Source organism: Emys orbicularis, chromosome 11, assembly GCF_028017835.1.
Source record: "Emys orbicularis isolate rEmyOrb1 chromosome 11, rEmyOrb1.hap1, whole genome shotgun sequence".
Taxonomy (NCBI): domain Eukaryota; kingdom Metazoa; phylum Chordata; order Testudines; family Emydidae; genus Emys; species Emys orbicularis.
Window position 1 is genome coordinate 1,649,246 of NC_088693.1, and position 13,449 is coordinate 1,662,694.

Here is a 13,449-nt window from a genome sequence, read left to right on the forward strand (position 1 = left end):
ATGGTGGTACCACACAGCCCCCTCCCGGCGCAGAGTGGGGGTCTGCCAGGCACCGGGCCAGCTCAGCTGCCCAGAATAGCCCAGCCGCCCACCGCAGGCCAGCCGCCTGCCTCGGCCCAGCCGCCCGCCCCGACCCTGCCGCCCACGATAGCCCAGTCGCCCGCCCCGACCCTGCCGCCCGCGATAGCCCAGCCGCCCGCCCCGACCCTGCTGCCCACGATAGCCCAGTCGCCTGCCCCGACCCTGCCGCCCGCGATAGCCCTGCCGCCCACCCCGACCCTGCCGCCCGCGATAGCCCAGCTGCCCGCCCCGACCCTGCCGCCCGCCCCGACCCTGCCGCCCGCGATAGCCCAGCTGCCCGCCCCGACCCTGCCGCCCGCGATAGCCCTGCCGCCCACCCCGACCCTGCCGCCCGCGATAGCCCTGCCGCCCGCCCCAACCCTGCCGCCCGCGATAGCCCTGCCGCCTACCCTGACCCAGCCGCCCGCGATAGCCCTGCCGCCCGCCCCGACCCTGCCGCCCGCGATAGCCCTGCCGCCCACCCCGACCCTGCCGCCCGCCCCGACCCTGCCGCCCGCAATAGCCCTGCCGCCCGCGATAGCCCTGCCGCCCGCCCCGACCCTGCCGCCCGCGATAGCCCTGCCGCCCGCCCCGACCCTGCCGCCCGCGATAGCCCAGCCGCCCGCCCCGACCCTGCTGCCCGCGATAGCCCTGCCGCCCGCCCCGACCCTGCCGCCCGCCCCGACCCTGCCGCCCGCGATAGCCCAGCTGCCCGCCCCGACCCTGCCGCCCGCGATAGCCCAGCTGCCCGCCCCGACCCTGCCGCCCGCGATAGCCCAGCCGCCCGCCCCAACCCTGCCGCCCGCGATAGCCCAGCTGCCCGCCCCGACCCTGCCGCCCGCCCCGACCCTGCCGCCTGCCCCAACCCTGCCGCCCACGATAGCCCAGCCGCCTACCCCGATCCAGCCACCCGCAATAGCCCTGCCGCCCGCCCCGCCCCTGCCGCCCGTGATAGCCCCGCCCCTGCCGCCCGCGATAGCCCAGCCGCCTACCCCGACCCAGCCGCCCGCGATAGCCCTGCCGCCCGCCCTGACCCTGCCGCCCGCGCCGACCCTGCCGCCCACCCCGACCCTGCTGCCCGCGATAGCCCAGCCGCCCGTGATAGCCCAGCCGCCCGCCCCGACCCTGCCGCCCGCGATAGCCCCGACCCAGCTGCCCGCCCCGCCCCTGCCGCCCGCCCCGACCCTGCCGCCCGCGATAGCCCCGACCCAGCTGCCCGCCCCGACCCTGCCGCCCGCCCCGACCCTGGCACCCGCGATAGCCCCGACCCAGCTGCCCGCCCCAACCCTGCTGCCCGCCCTGACCCTGCCGCCCGCGATAGCCCAGCCGCCCGCCCCGACCCTGCCGCCCGCGATAGCCCAGCCGCCCGCCCTGACCCTGCCGCCTGTGATAGCCCAGCCGCCCGCGCCGACCCAGCCGCCCGCCCCGACCCTGCTGCCCGCGATAGCCCTGCCGCCCGCCCCGACCCTGCCGCCCGCCCCGACCCTGCCGCCCGCGATAGCCCAGCTGCCCGCCCCGACCCTGCCGCCCGCGATAGCCCAGCTGCCCGCCCCGACCCTGCTGCCCGCGATAGCCCAGCCGCCCGCCCCAACCCTGCCGCCCGCGATAGCCCAGCTGCCCGCCCCGACCCTGCCGCCCGCCCCGACCCTGCCGCCTGCCCCAACCCTGCCGCCCACGATAGCCCAGCCGCCTACCCCGATCCAGCCACCCGCAATAGCCCTGCCGCCCGCCCCGCCCCTGCCGCCCGTGATAGCCCCGCCCCTGCCGCCCGCGATAGCCCAGCCGCCTACCCCGACCCAGCCGCCCGCGATAGCCCTGCCACCCGCCCTGACCCTGCCGCCCGCGCCGACCCTGCCGCCCACCCCGACCCTGCTGCCCGCGATAGCCCAGCCGCCCGTGATAGCCCAGCCGCCCGCCCCGACCCTGCCGCCCGCGATAGCCCCGACCCAGCTGCCCGCCCCGCCCCTGCCACCCGCCCCGACCCTGCCGCCCGCGATAGCCCCGACCCAGCTGCCCGCCCCGACCCTGCCGCCCGCCCCGACCCTGGCACCCGCGATAGCCCCGACCCAGCTGCCCGCCCCAACCCTGCCGCCCGCCCTGACCCTGCCGCCCGCGATAGCCCAGCCGCCCGCCCCGACCCTGCCGCCCGCGATAGCCCAGCCGCCCGCCCTGACCCTGCCGCCTGTGATAGCCCAGCCGCCCGCGCCGACCCAGCCGCCCGCCCCGACCCTGCCGCCCGCCCCGACCCTGCCGCCCGCGATAGCCCAGTCGCCCGCCCCGACCCTGCCGCCCGCGATAGCCCCGACCCAGCCGCCCGCCCCGACCCAGCCGCCCGCGATAGCCCCGACCCAGCCGCCCGCGCAGGCCGAGGAATTTCATTTGGTTAATATATTCCCCGGAAAGAAGTCCATAAATAAGCAGCGCCTGGGTGGCCCCTCGTCTCGCTCTCCGAACGAAGGTGTCAGCGTAACGAGCCGAAGCCCTCAGCCTGATTAACCAGCCGCTGCTCCCGCTAAGAGGGAGCTGAGCGGAGTGATTGATATAACGAGCTCGTTAGACTCAGCGGCTTCGCTCGGTTCCGCGCCTGCTTTATTTATTGCCTTAGCAACCAGCCGACGGGCCCAGGGCGCAGGGGAAGGTTGGTTTAGGGGCTCGCACCTTCCACGGGGGGGCTTCGCCCCGCCTCCTCCTCCCCCCCGGCCCCCACCACTGCGCCTGGCCATCGGCCCTGCTCTGGCCCTGCAGCACTGGCCTGGCTGTCCCCAGTGCCGAGGCGAGAGGTGCCAACTCCTGGGGGCTGATGCCAGCGCCAGGGCGGCCCAGGCCCCCATCGACGCGTTCCACAGGACCACCCGAGTGGAGCAACTTCAGTAACATTAGCACCGAGCTGGGGGCTCGAGCCCCAGCCCCACGCCGGCCTCACGCAGGGAGCTCAGCACCTCGCAGCCTCGGGCCCTGCCGGGCTCCGTCGCCAGAAGAGGGGCAGCCCTGCCCGCCCCCCACCCCCCAGAGACGTCCCGTCACCCCGGCCCCCGGCAGCGAGAGCAGGGCTGAGCTCCAGTCCCCGGGGATGATATCCCCGCAGGGCGAGGGTGGGGGGGCAGCAGCCCCACCAGTGACTTGGGGGGGTGGGGGGCTTTGAGAAAAGCTGGGCAGGCCCCTCCCTGGGGCCGGGGGGTCTCAGCGTGGGACCCTCGCTCTCCCTGGATGGGGGGACGCAGGGCAGAGGTGCAGCTGGCTCCAACGTGAGGCTCTGGCCCGGCCCTGGAAAACCCTCGTGCCAGGCCCAGGCCTCGCTCTCTGCACCGAGCCGCGTGGCACTGCAGCGCCCCAGGGCACCTCCTGGATGGGCAGCGGGGGAGGAGGCTTATCCCCTCCCCCATCGCTGGCCGCATGGCTCCCTCTCCCAGCAGGATGGGGGTCCCCTGCGTTCCCACCTGCCCCGCACCTCTGCTCGAGACGGGCACGTGCCGCGCTCAGGAGCTGTGTGGGGCAGGCCAGGGCTCGGAGGGCAGTGGGGCTATGCGGGTGCCTCTGGGAACAGGCTTTGGACGCAGACAGGCACCCCCTGGAAATGCAGCTCTCTCTGGGGTGGGCCATGGCAGCCTCTGGCGTCGGGAACTGGAGCTAGCAATCCTGCTGGGAGAGTCCACCAGTCCCATGAGCGCCAGGCGCTGTCACACTGGGCCAGAGCCCGTACCCAAGGGAAGAGGAGCCAGCCAGCCAGAGTCCCGTCTCCGGTCTCACCACACTCCTCTGTCTGGCCCCAGCAGCCCCCTGCAAGGGACCCTGCAAGCTCGCCTGGGGCGGGTCTCCTAGCCTGGGCCAGAGCATTCTCCCCACGGTACGGGTGGGGAAACTGAGGCAAGGGGCTAATAATAGTGCCTGTTTCTTCTAGAGCGCGTTTCATCAGTAGATCTCAAAGCCCTTCCCAGGCTGTAACGGATCGAGCCTCACGCACCCCGGGGAGGCTGGGCAGGGCTGTCATCCCCTTTGCACAGAGGGGAAACCGAGGCACAGAGAGGCCAAGTGCCTTGTCCCATTCACACAGGGAGTCCATGGCACTCAGGGAATTGACCCAGAGCTCGTGGGCCCAAGGCCCCCTGCCCATCCTTCCTGCCCAAGGGCACCACCGGGAATAGAACCCAGGAGTCCGAACACCCCAGCTGTGCATCACCACCTCCAGCCTTTGCTTACTCCCTCATGTATCCCCAAGCCAGACCCTGCCCCCAGAAGTGCCCCCACCCTCCTGCCAGCCCTGCCCTGGAGGCGCCTCCAGGGCCTGGCACTGGGTCCCCTGCTGTGGCCACCCCCCACGCTGGGGAAGGGGTTAATCAGCAGCCAGAGAGGCCAGGTAATAAATGGCTGTTATCTTGCTAATGAGCTGACATTAATTAGAGCCCAAGGTCCTGGGAGAAGCGGCTGATTTAAGGGATGCCCTGTGAGTCGGCGCCCGTGAAACCCGGCCCAGGGCTCAGAGGGCTGCATTCCCCCCTGCGTGCCCAGGCCCTTCCCACGCCCCGCGCTGGCCCGGTGCCAGGCTCCCCCTGCCCTCTCCATGGCCAGCGCCCAGAGCTGCCAGCGCCAGCCTGATGCAGGTGGGGGGTGGGGAGCCCTCTCTGGACAGCTCTGGGGTAGGGACGTTTCGTGCTCACTCAGGACGAATGGCACTGCCACACCGGGGGAGGGGGCGCTCCACACACCCTCGCTGCCAGGCCGTGGGCACCTCCCTGGCACAAGTGTGTGTGGGGATCTCCTGGAAATGGAACGAGTGAGCACTTTGTGCTGGGACGGGGGGGGGGGGGGGAGGAGTGGCTGGTGGTGGAGGGGAATGGTCACCGGGAAGTGGTAATGGGGGGGGGGGGGGCAAAGACAGAAAAGTCTTTGCCAACTTTCCTGGAAAGTGACGTGCAGGTGAACAGAGGCAGATGGTGACAGACAGACAGATTGGGGGACGGGGTGTTTGCTGCAGGCCGCAGCCAAATTCTGGGCTTGTTATCCCAGGCTGCAAAATTGGAGACATGTCACAACCCATCTCCAAGCCCCGGTGCTGAGGAGACACCTGGAGGTTTGCTCCCTCCCCCTGCGACCCATGAACCGGGCCTGTCAGACACGATCCCTTTGCACTCCCCACTGAGAGGCAGCCACCTCTGGGGTGGAATGCAGCAGCTTTTTATGCACGGCTTGTCTCCCAGCAACTGAAACGCCATCACCTCTGTCTGTGCTGGGGCCCTGGCCCTGGATGCACCAGCGCTGGCCACGGCTGGAGACTGGCCATCAGGCGGGGAGGGGCAGGGCTCTGAGGTGGCACCGAGCATTCTCTCTCTCTTGGGTGTGTGGCTGGCTGGCTCTGGCTCACACGCCCAGGGTCTCGCTGATCGCCGTATGTGGGGTGGGGAGGGAATTTCCCCCCAGCTCAGACTGGCAGGGACCTTGGGGGTTTGTCTCCTTCCTCTGCAGCGTGTGGGTCACTTGCCAGGTTCATCTGGGTGTATCTCACGTCAGCATTGCCCTGCCATGACGGGGGCCTCGGGCACTGGTGCCCCTCGCGCCCTCCTCTCCTCTGCCTGTGGCACATCATGGGCTGGTCTCCTGTGGGTCTCATTTCAGTGGATAGGTTTGTGTGCGGGGACGGCGGGGGGGGGCAGACTGGATGATCCCGACTGGCCTCAAATGTCTGTGTTTGTCTACACTGCAACAGAAGACCCGCGGTGCGGCTGGCCCGGGGCAGCTGACTGGGGCCCGCGGGGCTCAGGCTGTGGGGCTAACGACTGCAGCATAGATGTTCGGGCTGGGCCTGGAGCCCTGGGAAACCCTGACGGAGGGTGGGTCTCTGAGCCTGGGCTCCAGCCCGACCCCGAACGGCCTCACTGCAATCTTTAGCCCCGCAGCCCAGCCGGCCCGGGCTCTGAGACCTGGTGCTGCAGGGTTTTATTGTGGTGTGGACATACCCTAGGAATTCTAGCCTGGTGCCCCTACCCACTGGGCCAGCCCCCTTGCTCTGTCCAGCAGGGACCCACTGGCACCAGGGGATCCGGACTCCCGGGCCCCTCCAGCCCTGGCCCCTTAGTTCCTAGGATTTTATTTCTAACGTGTGCGGTGTACAGACACAGCCCCTGCAGCCTGCCGTCTGCTATGATTTGTATTGCAGGAGCGGCTACCGGCCTGGGGGGGGGGGCTCAGGCCCCACTGGGCAGGGCGCTGCACGCACCACGGCCCGAGCCCCACGGCAGGTGGGACTGAGGTGCCCAAGAGGTGGGTGAATCAGAGACGGGGACAAGGCAGCAGGGAACGCCGGAGTCCCAGCTCGCTGCTCGCCTGGCACTGGCCTGGCGATGGATGTGCCGGGCGCTCGTGGGCCTGGTGTCGCAGAGATGGGCCCGGGAGGGGGGCTGAGAACAGCAGGTACCTAGGGGTACTGAGCTGCCTGCTCACCGGGCAGAGGGGAGTCCACCCGAGAGGCGGGTACCCCAGTCCTGGGAGGTGGACTCAGCCCTGCTGTGGTGGGGGCCGGGCAGAGCTGGTTAAGAGCTGATTTCTCACGTGCTCTGTGGCCGGTTAATGGTCACAGGTTACTTCTCAGTTCTTCATTTTGCCACAAATCATTGCAGGGCTGGAGGTTTATTTACCTTCCCCACCAGCCGTCTGGGGCTTCCCAGACTCCAGAGCTAGCAGGGACCCAGCGGGAGGTGGCGCAGAGAGGAGGGGCAGCAGCCCAAGGCAGACTCCCAAACCACAGGGCTGGCTCCCAGGAGGCCTGTGAGGTGCCGAAGGCCTCTGGAAAGGCAGTGGAGCCAGGGATCTGTCTAGCTGATCCAGTGAACGGCAGCGTGACCTCGTGGGCGGAGCACTGAGCTGGGAGCCAGGACTGCTGGGGTCTCCCCCCAGCTCCACGCTGACCCTGCCCAGCCTCCTGGGGGGCAGAAACGTGCGTGCCGCACTGTGCAGAACCCACGGCTGGGAAGCTGCTGGCTCCGCCTGCGACTCCACGGGGCCTGATTTCCTCCCGTGGCCCTCGCTGTCGTTTCAGGGGTGACTTTGCAAAGGTTGGGGCCTGTGACTCACCGAGAGGGGGGAGGCGCAGGGCAGGTCTGCAGAGACGCCCGAGAGGGTGGCTGCCCCGTGCAGCAGCGCAGCGCCACTCCCCATCCAGAGGGGGTGCCGGTGAGCAGCCTAGGGCCACTGGAATTCACAACGGCGGGTCCAACCTGGGCCAGGCACTGACCGCTGGGAGCCAGGCATCGGCAAACTCCCAGAACGTACCTCTGCCAATGCCCCTCAATCCCGATCCGCACCCCCCTGCTAGTCTAGTTCCCGGTCCCTGCTCCTCACCCCTCAGCTGTGCCAATGAACCAACCTCCCAGAGAAAGACACCTCGCTGTGGGATGGATCACAGGGCTGGAACTGTGGTTCCCTGCCCCAGGAAGCTGCGCTGGGAGCAGTGGCCATGATCGGGAGGACGAAGACCCCTAAGGACAGTACAATGAAGGGAGCGTGGTGAGGTTACCCAGCATCTCCGGGCTCAGGCGGCACTCAGGCCTTGGCAGAACGCTGCCTCGTGGTTAGTTTGTGGTCGTGCACGTTCCTGGGAAGGGCGCTCTTGCAAGCAGCCAGGGAGTTTGCTTTCTAACTACAGTCAGTTCTTGGGGCAGTTGCTCCCTGGGAACCAGGGGGTGGCATTCGGGCTGAAATCCCTGAAAGAGGGGACTTACCTGCATGCTCCTTGTGACCACCTCTGTCCCAGGACTGGGGCGTAACCAAGCAGCACTATGAAAACATCCAGACTCCATGTCACTGATTGCCTCTCCAATGGGAAACTGACGTGCAAGGCCCTGACAGCTACTGCCACTCGGCAGAGGGGTGACAACGTGGCCTGGAACTCAGCACCCATCCTGTCTGCATCCTGCTCTCCCCCTGCCCCGCATTGTTCCCAGCCGGCTCTGCCCCCTCCAGCGCTGTGTTCCCGTCCCAGTGAGCATCCTGCATGGCCAGGGAGCTGCACAGACTACGACGCACAACGGGCGTTTGAGCGTACAGCCCCCGTCCCAGACCTACCCTGCGGCTGCCGCCCACAATCCAGGAGCTCAGGGCTGCACACGGCTGCTCTCACATGGGTCTGGCCTGGCTGTGCCCTGGGGCGGGGGCTGGCAGGGGGAAGGGGCCAGCCCATGATTGCTTTCACTTCCTGCAATCCCTAGTGTTAGTTAGCGGCCAGGTGCTGTCACTCCCGGCTTGATGGATGGGAAAGCCAGCTCCCTCCTTCCTGAGCTGGGAAATGAAGCTAATCAGACCCCAGACACCTTAGTCCAACTCTGATCTGATTAATGACCCCTAAGCCTCTGAACTCATCAGCCGTCCTGGCATCTATCAAGGCCTGGGTGCCTCCCCTGCTGCTGGCTGCCTTGTCAATGGGATTCTCATCTATGCAGGCCCGGGGCCCGTCTCTCTTCCTGCCCCCTTGTTCTCTTCAACCTCCTTTCCCTGCACACCGTGCGGAGCCAGCTGTGCCCAGAGGCGTTTGCAGAGGGAGCCCCAGAAGGGCCGTTCTGGGATTGTCCAGCTGGGGATGAGGATTCGCAGAGGGGTCTGCCCTGGGGAAGGGATGCCTGGGGCTGGGGCAGCATGCTTGCTAGCAGGGTCACCCTTTGCTCCCCTTGGCTGGCTTTCTAACCTGCTCTTTCCAAATCTCCTCTCGCTTGCAGGGCTCCAGCCATGTCCTCTCCCCAGGGAGCGCCAGGGCCAGGCTCGAAGAGGGAGCCTCTGGGGCGAATCCATCGGATCCCTGGCCCGGGTGCTAGTCATTCACACCCGTGCACAGCGGGTGACTTGCTGGCCTGTCCCGCCCGCTTTGCCCGGCTGTTGCTGGCTGCACAAGGCACAGGGCAAGGGCGAACCAGGTGGTTTGATGGGCTGAAGCCCCAGTCTCTGGCCTCTGCCCTACACAGGAGACTCCCCAGCCCTCCAGCCGGTGTAACCACAGGAAACGGGGCCCACACAGAGCAGTTATGGGAGAGACCTGCCTCAGGATGCAGCCAAGCTGGAACAAGGCAAGAGAGAGAACCAGGCCAGCCCTGAAGTCAATGGAACTGCCCCCCGACACCAGCCAGTGGGTCTCCGCTCGCAGGCAGGGCTTGCTGGGGGCATCTCCCTGGAGCTGGCCAGAAAACGGAGTTCCTGTCCCGTGAAAAATGTGGAAACCAAATGTTGTCCCAAATCAGGACGAAAAAGCCAACAATGAACGATCTGCAGGAACTGAAATCTGGGGGAAAGACCTGTGTTGGCTCCTTGCATGCACTGGCGGGCGGGTATTTTGTTTCAGTTTCGGCCCCTTTGTTATTTAAACAATTTGTAGCTCACACAGAGTAGATTCCGAAGTGACGATTTCGTTCCAGACAGGGCAGAACGCTGTTCCCCATTCTTCCTCCTGAGCCAAAGGCTGTCAAAATCAGGGCCGATTTCATGGGGGAAAACGGGTTTAATCCAAACGGATTTCCCAGCGGAAACCTGCTTGGAGGAAGTTTTCCCGCCCAGCTGCGATCGCCCTGGCTGCTGGCATCACCGTGTGCTGGAGACGGCTCCCGCCGGGGGCAATTTGCCTTCTCTGGATGGCATGGCCGGCCCCACTGAAGAGCTCCTTGCTTCCCTTGGAGAACCAGATTCTGCCTGCAGCGTGTCTGTGCTGGGGGGGCTGCTGGAGTCGGAGATTCCCGCATGCAGCATGGCGTTGTAGGGGATGCTGCACGCTAGTGCCGGCACCAGCCTCTTCCCGGGGAGGGGAGTGAGCTGCGCTAGACAGAAAATTGGGGGGACCTGTGCCCCCCCTTGCCACAAGGCCCCGCCCCTCTCCATGGCCCTGCCCCCTGTTGCTCCTCAGGTAAGTGCAGGCTCTGTGGATACTCACCCCTTCTTGTCAATTGTTGGGAATGGGCCACACCCACCCTAATTGAATTGGCCTCGTTAGCTCCCACTAACCCCCACTTGGTACGGCAACTCCCATCTTTTCATGTGCTGTGTATCTATATCTGCTACTGTATGTTCCACTCCATGCCCCTGGTGAAGTGGGTTCTAGCCCACGAAAGCTTATCCCCAGATAACTCTGTTAGTCTCTCAGGTGCCACAAGGACTCCTCGTTGTTTCTGCTGATACAGACTAACACGGCTACCACCCTGAAACCTCTCCCCACTCTGAGGCCCTGCCCCCTGGCCAGGTCAGAGGCCGGAAGCCGGAGGCAGGCAGTGTGGGGCGGCTGCTACACTGGCTGATGCCATAGTGTGGGCAGCCGCGGTGCCACTGGGAAGAGCCGCCTGGGTGGGGTGACCTGGCTCTGGGGCCGGCCGTGCCCAGCACCCAAACTCCCTCCCAGAGCCCGCACCCCTCCCGCACCCAAACTCCCTTCCAGAGCCCGCACCCCTCCCGCACCCAATCTCCCTCCCAGAGCCCGCACCCCTCCCGCACCCAAACTCCCTCCCAGAGCCTGCACCCCTCCCGCACCCAAACTCCCTCCCAGAGCCCGCACCCCTCCCGCACCCAAACTCCCTCCCAGAGCCTTAAGCAGGTGTGTGTGTGTGTGTGGGGGGGGGGGGGGTGGACTTGGACCTGTTCTGGGCACCACCAAAAATTATACAAACCTGACGCCCCTGACTCAATTTGAAGAGTCCCTCCAAGATGTGCTGGCTAGCTACCCTGTGGGAGTTACCCCAGGAGCAAACGTTTGAAATCCAGGTATAGAGACAATACTCATAACTTCAAATACAAACATGATACATGCCTACAGATAGCATAATCCTAACCAGCCAATCATAACCTTTTCATAGACATCTTACATGCCACATTTTGCACAAGATTTGTTGCAAATATATAATGGTAGTTGCAACAATGATTTATATAGTCATAGTTTAATCAGGTAACGTCACACCTGTCCTCAGAGGTTAAGAAGAACAAATTTTCTCCCTCCTCCTTGTAACAACCTTTTATGTACTTGAAAACTGTTATCATGTCCCCGCTCAGTCTTCTCTTCTCCAGACTAAACAAACTCAATTTTCCCAATCTTCCTTCATAGCTCATGTTTACTAGACCTTTAACCACAGCTCTACCAATGCCCCTCACTCCCGACCTGCAGCCCCCTGATAGCCCATCCCTGGGCTCCCCCCCCACCAGCTCTACCTATGCCCCTCACTCCTGACCTGCAGCCCCCTGATAGCCCAGCCCTTGGCATCGGCAGAGATGTGTGGGAAAGGCTTGCCCAGAGCCAGCCCTGTCACGGCTATACAGTGAAGTGGCAAAATTTGCAGATGATACAAAACTACTCAGGATAATTAAGTCTAAAGCTGACTGCGAAGAGTTACAAAGGGATCTCACAAAACTGAATGACTGGGCAACAATATGGCAGATGAAATTCAATGTTAATAAATGCAAAGTAATGCACATTGGAAAACATAATCCTAAATTAGCTGTTACCACTCAAGAGAGAGATCTTGGAGTCATTGTGGCTAGTGCTCTGAACACATCCCCTCAATGTGCAGTGGCAGCCAAAAAAGTGAACCGAATGTTGGGAATCATTAAGAAAGGGAGAGATAATAAGACAGAAAATATCATATTGCCTCTATATAAATCCATGGTACGTCCACACCTTGAATACTGTGTGCAGATGTGGTCACCCCATCTCAAAAAATATATATTGGACTCAGGAAAGGTTCAGGAAAGGGCAACAAAAATGATTAGGGGTATGGAACAGCTTCTGTATGAGGAGAGATTAATAAGACTGAGACTTTTCAGATTGGAAAAGAGACGACTAAGGGGGGATATGATAGAAGTCTATAAAATCATGCCTGGTGTGGAGAAAGTAAATAAGAAAGTGCTGGGGTCACCAAATGAAATTAATAGGCAGCACGTTTAAAACAAACAAAAGGAAGTGTTTCTTCACACAATGCACAGTCAACCTGTGGAACTCCTTGCCAGAGGATGCTGTGAAGGCCAAGACTATAACTGGGTTCAAAAAAGAACTAGATAAATTCATAGAGGAAAGGTCCATCAATGGCTATTAGCCAGGCTGGGCAGGGATGGTGTCCCTAGCCTCTGTTTGCCAGGGAATGGGTGACGGGGATGGATCACTTGAGGATTCCCTGTTCTGTTCACTCCCTCTGGGGCACCTGGCATTGGCCACTGTCGGTAGACAGATACTGGGCTGGATGGACTTTTGGTCTGACCCAGTCTGGTCGTTCTTATGTTCGTATGCCCTTCAAAACAGCAGCAGAGCAGAATCCGGTATATTGGAGAGACAAGGTTGGGGAGGGGATAGCTTTTATTGGACCAACTTCTGTTGGGGCAAGAGAGGAGCTTTGGAGCTCCGGAGAGGACCTGAAGCAGAGCTCTGCGTCCGCCAATGAAAGATTCCCTCCTCCTCCTTGTCTATTACAATCGGGAGCATTGGACCCCCGAGGCCTTGTCTAGAAACGTGTCCTGGGTTAACTGTCTACACTAGCTCTCTTGTCGGTATAATTTATGTATCAGGGGGTCGCCGTGTTAGTCTGTATCTACAAAAACAACAAGGAGTCCGGTGGCACCTTAAAGACTAACAGATTTATTTGGGCATAAGCTTTCGTGGGTATAATTTATGTCACTCAGGGGTGTGGAAAAAACAGTTTTTTCCCCTGCCTGAGGTAAGTTTCCCTGGCAGAAGGCCGGTGTGGACAGCATCTCCTGCCTACGCAGCTCCCGCCGCTCCTTAGGGGTGGTTTAATGATGGGGGGGGGGCTCTCTCCCATCAGCACAGAGCAGTTACCTGGGAGCCCCTACAGCTGTGCCACTGTTAGCCCTCTAGTGTAGACATGGCCTGAGGAGATAAACCATTTCTAAACCGATTTAAGAACATTCACACACGGGTTTGCCCTGGTTTAAGGAAACCGCCTCTGAGAAGCTGGGAGTGGAGGGGTGGGGGCGGATCATTCGATAATGGCCCTGGTCTGTTCATTCCCTCTGAGGCCCCTGGCCCTGGCCGCTGTCGGGGCTGGATGGACCCTGGGGCTGACCAGTCCGGCCCGGCTCTCGATGCAGGTTTGGTGTGATTGGAGTAGATTGGTAGAGACAGGCTTGTGAATTTCACCTTCTGGCCTTTTCTGCTGCCTTCTCCTCACCAGGGATCTCATTGGCTCCTGCAGGCAGGTGTCTCCCGCGGAGGCCTTGGCCAGCTGCGGTTTGCCTCTGCCTGGGAGCATTGCAGGCCTTCCGCAGGCAAACTCTTCTAGGGAAGCCTGGGCCAGTGTCTGCCTGACCCCCCCCCCCCCCCAACATTTGGCAAACAAGCCAGGCAGGAGTTCTACAAACATCTCGCTCGTTATTAATTTCGCCCTTATCTGCAAGGGGGTAATTTAGCGCCTGTATAGACTTTTG

General features: G+C 63.3%; 1 protein-coding gene across 1 annotated transcript; it reads left to right on the plus strand.

Annotated features, from left to right (window-relative positions):
* LOC135885753 (uncharacterized) lies at nucleotides 1-2,556 on the plus strand. Its single transcript, XM_065413659.1, has one exon. It carries the CDS (start codon nucleotides 1-3, stop codon nucleotides 2,554-2,556), a length of 2,556 nt encoding a protein of 851 aa, XP_065269731.1.
* The last annotated feature ends 10,893 nt before the right edge of the window (nucleotides 2,557-13,449 follow it).